This window comes from Trypanosoma theileri (assembly GCF_002087225.1).
Source record: "Trypanosoma theileri isolate Edinburgh chromosome Unknown TM35_Tth_18_V1, whole genome shotgun sequence".
Taxonomy (NCBI): Eukaryota; Euglenozoa; class Kinetoplastea; order Trypanosomatida; family Trypanosomatidae; genus Trypanosoma; species Trypanosoma theileri.
This window is the reverse complement of record NW_021639860.1, coordinates 394,974-406,773: the sequence shown is the minus strand read 5'-3', so window position 1 is coordinate 406,773 and position 11,800 is coordinate 394,974. Positions and strand designations below refer to the sequence as shown.

General features: G+C 38.9%; 4 protein-coding genes across 4 annotated transcripts; all 4 read left to right on the top strand.

The window, feature by feature from the left end:
• Positions 1-454: 454 nt before the first annotated feature.
• TM35_000182380 (putative inositol phosphatidylinositol phosphatase) lies at positions 455-2,803 on the top strand (the record flags this gene model as incomplete). The annotated part of the gene is made up of 1 exon (XM_029026551.1): positions 455-2,803. The coding sequence occupies one exon, from the start codon at positions 455-457 to the stop codon at positions 2,801-2,803; it is 2,349 nt and encodes a 782-aa protein (XP_028882247.1).
• Positions 2,804-3,271: 468 nt separating this feature from the next.
• Positions 3,272-3,607, top strand: TM35_000182370 (60S acidic ribosomal protein P2-B; the record flags this gene model as incomplete). The annotated part of the gene is made up of 1 exon (XM_029026550.1): positions 3,272-3,607. One exon carries the CDS (start codon positions 3,272-3,274, stop codon positions 3,605-3,607), a length of 336 nt encoding a protein of 111 aa, XP_028882246.1.
• Positions 3,608-3,972: 365 nt separating this feature from the next.
• TM35_000182360 (60S acidic ribosomal protein P2-B) lies at positions 3,973-4,308 on the top strand (the record flags this gene model as incomplete). Its single annotated transcript, XM_029026549.1, has 1 exon — positions 3,973-4,308. One exon carries the CDS (start codon positions 3,973-3,975, stop codon positions 4,306-4,308), a length of 336 nt encoding a protein of 111 aa, XP_028882245.1.
• Positions 4,309-5,349: 1,041 nt separating this feature from the next.
• On the top strand, positions 5,350-11,577 carry TM35_000182350 (putative protein kinase; the record flags this gene model as incomplete). Its single annotated transcript, XM_029026548.1, has 1 exon — positions 5,350-11,577. One exon carries the CDS (start codon positions 5,350-5,352, stop codon positions 11,575-11,577), a length of 6,228 nt encoding a protein of 2,075 aa, XP_028882244.1.
• Positions 11,578-11,800: the final 223 nt, after the last annotated feature.

Sequence of the window (11,800 nt, the reverse complement as noted above, 5' to 3'; positions counted from 1 at the left end):
TTTTTTTTTATTTGAATGTCCAGTCTTTAATTTTTTCTTTTTTCTTTATTGTGATATTGAAGAAGCCGTGAGTTTTTTCGTAATTGTGTTTTTGTTTTGGGTTGTTTGGTGTCTTTGGCGTTGAGGAAGGTATTTGTGGTTTATTTTGTATTAGGTATTTTTTATGTGATTTGCTTTATGGGGATTGTTAGGGGTGGGGGTATTGTCGCTGTGGAATGGTGTTTTTCTACTCTATTGTAATATCTTATTTTTTTTTTTCTGTATTTGTTTTTATTTTCCTTGCTCTCTAGAAGCTGCAGTTGTGGCAGCTGTTGCGTCTGTGAGTGGTATTATTATAAGTAAGAAAGAAAAGTCATATATATATATATATATATATATATTTGTTTATTAGGGACAAAGGGTGGAAGAGTGAGTGCTGTAGTCTATTTCCTCTTTTTCTTTGCCTTTAGAAGTCATGATTCCAGGTCTTCCCCCTGCTTTTGATGTGGAGCACGACCGTATGGAAGAAGTTTTTTCATTCATTAAGAGTCGTGTGGTTGGACAGGATGGTAATGTGTTATCATCTGAAGAGTCGTGGGTACAACGGGAGCTGCAGTATTATGAAAACTTATATACAGAACAACAGGAACTCTCAGTATGTCTTGTCACTTTTAATGTTGCCAGTAAGAAACCACCTGCGAATTTATCCACACTCATTTCACATACGATGCCCGGTGAAAATAATAAACCTGTTGATTTAATCATGGTAAGTCTTCAAGAAGTTGATATGAGTGCTACAGCCATGTTAAAGGAAGAAACAGAAGCTGCTACACCTTGGGTGAATGCTCTACAGGCTTTAGTAGGTGCAGACTCTAACCAAGGGAGTTCATCTCTTTATTATGCTTTTCCCCCCAAACAATTAGTTGGACTTCTTCTTTGTGTTTATTTGCGGCGATCCCTTGTTCCATATGCACAGGAAACATCTGTTATGACGGTTGGAACAGGCGCATTAGGTAGTATGGGAAACAAAGGGGCTGTTGGTTTTCATCTTGTGCTGCATCGTACAAGTTTATGTCTTATTAATGCTCATCTTGCTGCTGGAACAAATAATGTGGTTAAAAGAAATGAAGATGCAAGTAATATTTTTATGGGAATGGATTTTAATGCACAGAAACGACAATTGTATGCGGCGGCGGCTGCACAAGGTTCATTTTCTGCTCAAGATATTATGTTTCAACAACCTGAAATGCTTCCTCATGACCATGATATTATCATCGTTGCTGGAGATCTTAATTATAGGTTGAAGTTATCATATGATGCCGCTGTTGAAATGGCACTTCGGTGTGATGTGGAAGGTTTATTAGAACATGATGAATTTACAGTAGAGTTAGCTAATCCACATTCTCCATGGTTAGGATTTGTAGATGTTAAACCCACATTTCCACCAACTTATAGGTATGATATTGGAACCAATATATATGATACGAGTGAAAAACAACGTGTACCTAGTTATACAGATCGTATAGTTATATGGACAAGACGTAAAGCTCATCAGAAATTAATTCGAGTGGATTCATTACGTGCTTTAATGGATGTCTATAGTAGTGATCATAAACCGGTACAAGCTTTACTCTCTGTTCCTATTCTTTGTGAAGTGGAGGATAAAAAGAATGCCGTCAGGCGATCTCTGCGTGAACGAGTAGCACAGGTAGGTCTTGATCGAAGTTCTAGTGCAAAGACCACAGTTGATCCTGTTTCTCTTGATTTTGGTGCGCAGCAGTTTTACGACTGTGGAGCCCGGCATGTACTGCATATCACTAACACTGGTGAATGTGTGGCAGTCGTAAAAATATTCCGTCAACGCAATAATGATTTGAGTGAGGGGGCGTGGTTGCGTGTATATCCTGCTAGTTTTTCTATTCTCCCTAATGAAGTGAAGGAGGTAATTGTGGAGTGTCAATTACATCCACGTTGTATGCGGTGGATGAGTCTATGGCGTCCATTTGAAGGACGTGGTCGATTAAGTCTTTCCTCTATGCTCGTTATCTTTGTAAATCATGGACCTGTTCATTTGGTAGAATGTACATGTATTCTTAAACCAAGTGTGTTTGGTAACTCACTTGAAAATATTTCCATGCTACAAAATGAAGTGTGCGTTTCTGCTTATGCCCTTAATGAAGTTCCTGAGAAATTACGTAAAGCCATACGTCCACAACTTCCAAAGGAATTATGGTTCTTGTGTGAAGCTATTTATGAGCGTGGGGCTCGTCAACCAAATCTCTTTACAGAAGATACCTCTAATGAAACATGTGATGCTATTATGCATCACTTAGACACCCGTTGTGAACCCATTCCAGTAGATTACGATGTGCACTGTGTTGCTACTTGTCTTATCACTTTTCTTCAATCTTTACAAGAACCTGTCGTACCTTTTTCATTATATGGGGCAGCTTTGGCAGCAGGAAAAGCAAAGGGTAAAGCCCCACTGGTATTTGTACAACAACAACTCCCACCACAACATGCTAATGTATGGATTTACGTTTGTGCCTTGTTAAACTTTTTGTTGAGACCTGTAAACGCACGAAGTAATGAGTTAACAAGTAAACTTTTGGCAAAACTATTTAGTGATGTTATGCTTGTACGCCCAAGTGTCTTAATGTATGGAGCATCAGGAAGTGCTGTTGGGAATTACAAGGAGCCAACAACTAATACCCAAGGTGGTGTGGCCTCTCAAACACTACGGCAACAGCTGCAGCAGGAAAAGGAAGACGCGATGAGTCTCATTGAGTACTTTCTCGTTCCACCTCCTGATTCACTTCGGTAGCTAGGTAGGTGGGGAGGGAGAAAGGGAAATGGGAAAAAAAAAAGAAAGAAGAAAAGTGATTGAAAGACGAATTTAAAAAAGGAAGAAAATGATGGAAAGATGTGAAGAAATATTGAGAAAGTATTCATCTCATTTAAGTTTCTTATTGCGTCTCTTTTTTTTTGCGTCTGGTTTCTTTGCTTGCCTCCATTGGGGCCCCATTTTTCTTCCTAGTCCAGAAAGCCAAAAAAAAAAAAAAATAAAGAAAAAGAAAAAAGAGAGGAAATGAATATATCCTTTCCTGAATTACCTTTCCTGTACGCTGTGCCTTATGTTGTACTTTTTTCTTTGTTTCCTTTTTTTTTCTCCCCCTTCTTTATTCTTAACAAAATACCACCTCCACATATGTGCCTTGATAAAGTCTATTTGAGCCAAACTCACAAAGACTGAGAGAAAAAAAGGAAGAGAGAAGAAAAAAAAAAGAAAAGGATGTCCATGAAGTACCTTGCTGCTTACGCTCTGGCGTCACTGAACAACCCCACGCCAAGCGCCGCTGATGTGGAGGCCATCTGCAAGGCCTGCGGTGTTGCCGTTGAGGCGGAGGCCCTCGCATTCGTGATGGAGTCCGTGGCCGGCCGCAGCGTGCAGGAACTCGTGGCGGAGGGCGCAGCGAAGATGACGGCGGTCGCGGCCGCGTCTGCTCCCGCTGCTGGCGGTGCGGCGGCCCCTGCGGCTGCCGGTGGTGCTGCGGCCCCCGCTGCCAAGAAGGAGGAGAAGGTGGAGGAAGAGGAAGATGACGATATGGGCTTCGGTCTCTTTGACTAAGAAGAGAGAAGTCGAAATTCAATTCAAGCTAAATGAGGAAAGGAATTTGTTTTCACAGGTTCCTTCATTTTTTTTAAAAAAAAGGAAAAGAAAAAAAAAAGAACAAGAAGGATTTATTCATTCAAACGAAAAAAAAAAAATTGCCTTAATCATGTTGGGCAGAGGGGTTCTGTAGGTGTAGAGCTCCTCTATATCTCTATATCTCTGTTTACTTCTTTGTGTCTTTACTTGTTTTTTTTTTTTTCTTTTTTACTCTCTTTACTCCCTGGATATCATTGTTATTTTCTTTCTTCTCTCTTTTTTATTTTTTACTTTTATACCTGTTTTCCTTACAGAAGCCAGAAGTCTTTCCACGCTATCCAGCCATGTCCATGAAGTACCTTGCTGCTTACGCTCTGGCGTCACTGAACAACCCCACGCCAAGCGCCGCTGATGTGGAGGCCATCTGCAAGGCCTGCGGTGTTGCCGTTGAGGCGGAGGCCCTCGCATTCGTGATGGAGTCCGTGGCCGGCCGCAGCGTGCAGGAACTCGTGGCGGAGGGCGCAGCGAAGATGACGGCGGTCGCGGCCGCGTCTGCTCCCGCTGCTGGCGGTGCGGCGGCCCCTGCGGCTGCCGGTGGTGCGGCGGCCCCCGCTGCCAAGAAGGAGGAGAAGGTGGAGGAAGAGGAAGATGACGATATGGGCTTCGGTCTCTTTGACTAAGCGCCAAAAGGGAAGTCTATATATATATATTTATATATTCTTACCAGTGGCGTTCTCCTCTGTGTGACCTGCCACAAATGAGCTCTGCGAAAGGTGGATGGAAGGGATGAGGAGGAAAGGAGAAGCTTATTGCAGTATGGCTTGTTTCATTTTTGTTTTTTTTCATTTACCAATGTTCTCATATATCTTTCTCTGTACCACATACACGTGGTGATTACAGAGGTACGAAGAAGGTTATTTGCCTTTTTATTGCCTTTATGTTAGGTGATATTTATCCTTTATGACTTTGTTTATTTTTTGTTCTTTTTTTTTTCCTTTTTTTCTCTCTCTCTCCCCTTTTTTTTGGTCTTTAAAAATCTTCGTATTGTCTCATATACACATTATTAATAGAAGAAGAGACAAGGGTGCAAATACCCGTAGTGACTCAGTAAGGGAGGATCTTTTCTTGTGGATTTTTCTTTTTTTTTTGTGTGTGTGTGTCTGAGTGTTTCTATTTCCTGTACTCTGGGAAAAGCAAAAAGGGTAGGAAGCAAAAAGAACAAAAAAAAAAAGGATATTCTCATTTATATACTTACACGTATATATATATATATACTCGTTGAGAGAAAGAGAAAGCTGCAAATACGTGAATAGGTGGGAATTAGTTAGGGTTTTATTATTGAAATATAAAGTAAAACTCTAGGGTTTGTGTATACAAGTGCAAAGTAACATTAAAAAGAAAAAAAAAACAAGAGGAATAGAAGGACAGGTATAATATTTTATACATACCTACAACGTTCCCTACACATCCCTACATATTATCCCATTTTCAACCGCCCACCACTACCAAGGCGAGGTGGAGAAAAAAAAAAAAATCAAATACAAGTTACACAGATATAATAAAGGCACCTTGGTTATTTGCCTTTATCTCTGATAGATACTTTTTTCTCTCTTCCTTCCTTCCTTCCTTCCTTATTGGGGTTCTTCTTCTTATTTGATTGGTTCATCATTTATTATCAATATTACTATTATTATTACTGTTATTACTGTTATTTTAGGCCGATGGAGAATAACGAGGAGGATCAGCCTCCGGTGTCATGTGAGTCATCAGAAGTGACCTTGCTGGAATTTGACACCATTCCCGCAGAGGCATCGATAAGAGTAGAAGACATGCGAACACGTATCGCACATCTTATTGAGGGTATGGATAGGGAGAGTACACTCGAAACTGTTATTAATTTACTGGAAACAAATCACCCACAAGGGGAACAGCGTAGATCTGTGATAAGCACTGGAGCTACTACTACTACTACTACTACTACTACTACTACTACTAATACGACAACTATTAATCCTGGAGATGAGAGTCAGCAGGATGTGGATATTACGATTTCTCCCATGTCATCTGCGAATGTAGTTCTCTCAATTAACGGTGGACCAAATCCTCTTATAAATGAAATTCCATTCCGTTATAATGCTACTTCTTTTACAAATACGATGACATCCAATGACAATACATGTGATGTGACTTGTTCTTTTTTTCCACCTGAAGATAGATATGAAGTCCATAGTTGTAGTAGAACGGATAATCCATTATCTCATATTGGAGATGATACATTATTAGGAGGAGAAGGAGAAGAAGGAGGAGAAGAGGGTAAAGTGGAAGAAATACTTGGGTCCAGTATTCCTGAATTAAATCCAACAGCCGTTTTACCATTGTTAGCCCCCACACGAACACCAGAGACAAATGAACTCGTCACCCCATTAGCAACATCTATGGGATGTGCTAGACAAAATCCAACGCTTATTTACAGAAGACGTGCCGCTATTTCAGCAGAGTCTGTACCAATTAATGTTATAGAAACATATACTCCACCTGTAGTAGAAAAAACGCCTGAAGAAGAACAAGTGGTTCGAGCAGGAGTTATGGCTTGTCATCTTTTCAGCAATATGGAAAGTAGAGATAGGGCTATTATTGTTCGTGCCTTACAACGTGAAACTTATGCTGCAGGAACAGATATTTTAAAACAAGGTTGTCCTTCACTAGAGAAATTATTTCTTATTAGTCAAGGAACATGTGAAGTCATTAAAAATGGTAGAGTTGTACATACTTTACATGTTGGAAGTACATTTGGAGAAATGGAAATGATATATCATCAAATTATGTGTGCAGCGACTATTAGATGTGTAACAAACTGTATTCTTTATACATTAGATCAGCGTACATATCAACATATTGTTCTTGCCGTATCTTTACATAAACGAAAGAAATATGAAGAATTATTAGGTAATGTTGGTTTTTTAAAAACGCTTTCCGATTATGATCGTATGTTAATTGCGGAAGCCCTTGTAACCAAAACATACCGTAAACATGATTATATTATGCGATATGGTGAAAATAGTAAATTGTTGCATATTATCGTGGAGGGTGAAGTAAAAGTTTTAGGTAGACGAAATGGTAAAAAGTATGAGATTCTACGTCTTCGAGAAGGTAATGTTGTAGGGGAATTGGAATTCCTCTTTAATCATCTCGCAGTAGCAGATGTGATCGCCGCCTCCAGACGAGTTACGATTGCTCAAATTCAACGTACACATTTGGAGTTAATTGTTGGATCTATTCAAGATCATTTAAAGGAGTATGTGTTAAATAGTGGTATTCACTCCCATTATTTAGGTGAAGCTAATGATCGTATTAGGACAGAGTTGGATTTATTAGGGAAACGTACCAAACGTATGGCTACAAAAGCAGAACAAGAAAATACATTACTTGATCAAGTTGATGTTGTTGGGGAAATTATTCTTCCCGCTCCTAAAGAAAAAGTAATGGTGATGGAAAAAAATGGAAATGCGGCGGCTGAACCAAGTACAGCTGTCACTGTAAAGGATAGTAATTTAACTCCTAATACACCTGGTATTACCCCAACTTCCACGCATGTACTCTTTCGTTTTCCATTAGTCCCATTACATGCTAATTTCTTAGCCATGATTGGATTACGTGAGGATGGATCTATCATTGTATGGAATGAAATGATGGTACAACTAACAGGATACACTATGGAGGAAGCTGTTGGTCAACATATATATTCTTTTCTTTTAGAACCTAAAGATCAAAAAGCTATGCATTCTGCTATTTCAGAAGCTAGACGATATACAGGTGATGTTGAAGCCTTTTTTGAAGAAAAAGGTACTGGAAGAAGTATAATTTATACCTTTGCACGTATTGATGGTTTAACAAAGGTACATCTTAAACTTTCTATTCTACCTTCTATTGTTTCTCATGGTCATGATGCTGCTGAGATTATGTTAGCAGTTGGTGAAGAACAACGAATTTTTCCACAAGAAGTAATGGATAAATCTCAATTTCTAGTCGATCAAGTAAGTGGAATCTTACGTGATGGTGATAGTACTTATGAAGATCGATTACATCGTATTGCTTCTGTATTAACAAGTTTTGATTCTACCTGTCGAGCTATTAATGCCTCTACAGAAGATGTACGTGTTGTTAATATTCGTCAAATGATTGGACAAGTTATTATGGATTACGGAGCTCAATGTGTAGCGAATGGGATATCGGTTTGTCAACGGTTTGATGGACTTTATGCAGAGAATGCGTATGTAAATGCGAAATCACTTCCAGATTGTTTACGATATGCAATGAGTAATTGTACACTTTACCTTAGTGATACTCAAGTAACAATTACTGTAACGATTACAGATTCGAATGGATTAGAATTTCTTGTGATTGTATTTCATGATAATGGACCTGGATTTCCACCAGATCTTTTAAATGACTTTAATCAAAGATGTCATTCAGAGAAATATCCACATCTTCATCGAGTACGTGGAGCTATGGAAAAACAAGGTGGTGGTTTATCTATAGAATCTATTCCAGGTGATACCAATGTAACCTTTACCGTCCCATTTGTTCCCGCACGTGAGGAACCAGAGAATTGTATGGATTCTCGCTTTGATCCCTTTGATATATCGAGAAGTTTTAGTGGAATGACAAGTCCTGTAACTGGTAGTAATAGTAATATTAGTATTACAATGACTCAGGGTAATATTAATAATACTAATAATAATAACAGTAGTAGTGATGTGCGGGCACCATTAGGGAAACAAACCTTTACAACTTTAGTTGTGGAAGATACTGCGGCGCATAGAAATATGCTTTGTAGTTTTTTGTGGGATCGTAAACATGCCGTATTACCCGCATATAATATTGAAGATATTGAACAATTGATTGATGTAGCAGATATTCTCTTTATCGATCCACATCAATCCATTTTTGAGAATAGCAAAATAAATACTACTACTACTACTACTATAGATTATGTAAATAATTCGAATAATAAGAAAAAGAATCATAAAGGAACTCCTCTTGATCCTATTGCGTTATTACGTGAAAAGGCACGACGAATGGCGGTAGTGATAACAGGTTCTGAAATGGATGAAGATACATGTAAAGCCTATCACACCGCTGGTTTTCTCACACTTAAAAAACCTTGTACATCTATTCAAGCCTTACAATGTATTCGAAAAGCGGAGAAAATGATTTCACAATATAAAGTAGAGGCAGAACGTATTGAGCAAACACGTGCAACACTTTCAAAGAATAGTAGAGGAGCTTGGAAACGTGGAAAGTTATTGGGAAAAGGTTCATTTGGGGCTGTTTATGAAGCTACAGAGGTATTAACAGGAGGAAAGATGGCGGTAAAGGAGATGTGGTTAGGTAAACGAAATACACAAATTGAACAATTTGTAAATGAAATATCTACCATGTGTAATTTACAACATCCTAATATTATCCATTATTTCTATTGTGAAGAAAATAAACAAGAAAATGTGATTCGTGTATTTATGGAATATGCCTCTGGGGGAACATTACAACAACTTCTTCAAAAGAAAGGTAAATTAGGATTTAAAGAGTATCAATCCTTATTACGTGATATTGTAGAAGGAGTAGCATATATTCATTCCATGCGTTATGTACATGGAGATTTAAAAACGGCTAATGTATTATTAAGTGCAGAGGGAACTGGAAAGATTGGTGATTTTGGAACTGCCCGTACAGTGGCAGATGGTGAACTTTTATATCAAATGCAAGGAAGTATTCTTTACATGTCTCCTGAATGTATGGGCGCCAGTGATGTGGATGAGAATGGAGTTACGATTGGGTATAGTTTCCCTAGTGATATTTGGTCTGTGGGTTGTATTGCGCTTGAGATGGCTACAAATCGTCCACCCTTTTCTCATCTACAGAATGTAAAAGGGGCAATGGGGTTAACTCGATATATTACTTCTTTACATGATACGCCTGATCTCTCTCCTTTATTTGATGGACCACCAGGAATTATTGAATTTGTCTCACTTTGTTTAAATCCAGATCCCTCACGACGACCAACGGCGGCGGAATTATTACATTTAAGTCTTTTTAATGAAGATACGGATGAGGATACGAAATCGGCTCTGCGTGTACTGCGACGATTACAATTATTACATGAATTAAATAATTTTGTAGCTTTTCAAGAACCAGAAGAGGCGGAACGACGGAAATCATACGCACGACGACGATTATTACATCAACGAGAATCGGAATTCTTTGCCTCTTCCGGTGATGAGGGTGAAGGAGAAAAAGATGAAGATGATGATAATGATAATAAAGAGAAAGAACAGACAGAGCAAGGTAAAGGGGAAGAGGAAGAAGAAGATCATAATAACAATAATAATAATGAGAATGGTGAGAACAATGAGAGTAATGGATCCACATGTAAACCAGATAATGAAATAAATGATAAACTAAAAAATGTAAAGAAGGAAGAGATGTGTTTAGCGGATAGTATGGATGGTCCATCCCCACGGCAACGTTCACGTACAAAATCGAGAAGTCAAACACAAAGTTATGCCCGTGTAGATGAGGAAGATGCCTTTTTTGCCTCCTCCTCATCTGCAGAATCCTCCTTATTACACTCGGATAATGGTCAAACCACCTTAACTCCATCCACAGCAGTGACAAAGAAATTAGAAGTCACTTCCACACCAAAAGATGAAAAGATTCAAAGTATATTAACACCAATGGATAATTATATTGATCCCAGTGTACGTGATCCCTTTTCCATGACACCAGCGACATATGCATTAATGAATCGTTCTGTGGCTTTTATGGGTGCTAGTATTGACTTTCGGAATAGATTATCTAGTTTTGAATCGGAATTACTAAAGAGTGTGGAACAGCAAGAACTTGAGCAACGGGGAGAACAGGAAAAAGAAAAAGAAGAAGAACAAAAGGAAAAGAAAAAAGAAAAGAAAGAAAAACATTTACACTGGCAGCGATGTAGTATATCTCCTCGACGTGGTGTTTATACTCCAGCGGGAGACTCCACCGCCGCATCGGAGACCTCACGTTCTTCTCCCTTCTTGAAAACTGGAAGATCTCGTCATCCTAAACGTGGGATGAAAAATATGTTTTCTGTGGAAGAACATAAAGCCGCACCACGTGAACAGAGTCCAGATATTTTATCTCCGCATATAAATGTTAGACGACGTCTGGCACATCATCACTCTAATAAAGATAATAGTCGTAGTCGTAGTTATAATAGTAGTAGTGGGACGAGTAGTAGAAGTGTGAGCGGCTCTCGTACGACCACTACTACTACTACTACTACCACAAGTAATGGTAGAAAGACCAAACCTCATTCCAATCAACCTAGTCATCCTTATTATTCCCACAATAATAATGATAATGATAGTATTGCTAGTGGCCAAAATAATTCCCGTAGTAGTTATCTTTCTCAACATCGTCGTCATTATACAATTACGACGACTCCTCTTCCTTCTCCTTCTCGTCGTCGCTTTGGTGTGGCGCCGCAGCCACTCACCTCCTCATCCCCATCACGTGCGGTGGGTGAAGAGTCCACACTGCGGCCCTCCTCTAATGGATCTGTAGATGTAAACCCCACACCAGATGTGCAGAACCCAAGAGAGAAAGAAAAAGAGAAGGGAATAGCTTCAACAACAGCAACAGTGTTGTCGAATTCCACATCGCCTAGTACAGAGTTGGATGCCATGAATAATACAGTGGCGAAATTATTGGAATTGCTTAGTGATGCTACAACGATAAGTTCCGCGGATATCTCCACAAATACACGAGGATACGATCAACAAGAAAAAGAAAAACAATCTAAAGATAATGGGACAAATGTTGATGATGACTTGATATTAGCACGAGATCTCGTCCTACGTCTTGAGAAGCGTATTGAAGGTTTAAAAGCACATTTTTCTGTTTCATAATAATGGTATCTCTTTATCTCTTTTTCCCCATCATTCTTCAATACACTCACACAAACACAGTTACTCCTCCTTTTTTCTTTTTTTTTTTCAGTTTCTTTCTTTCTTTTTTGTTCTTTTGAAAAGGGAGGAGTGGGTGGATGCAAGTTGAGGAGAATGAAGAGAAGATGGGGAGAGAAAAGAAAGGAACTATCTCTCCCTGTATATATATATATATATATATATA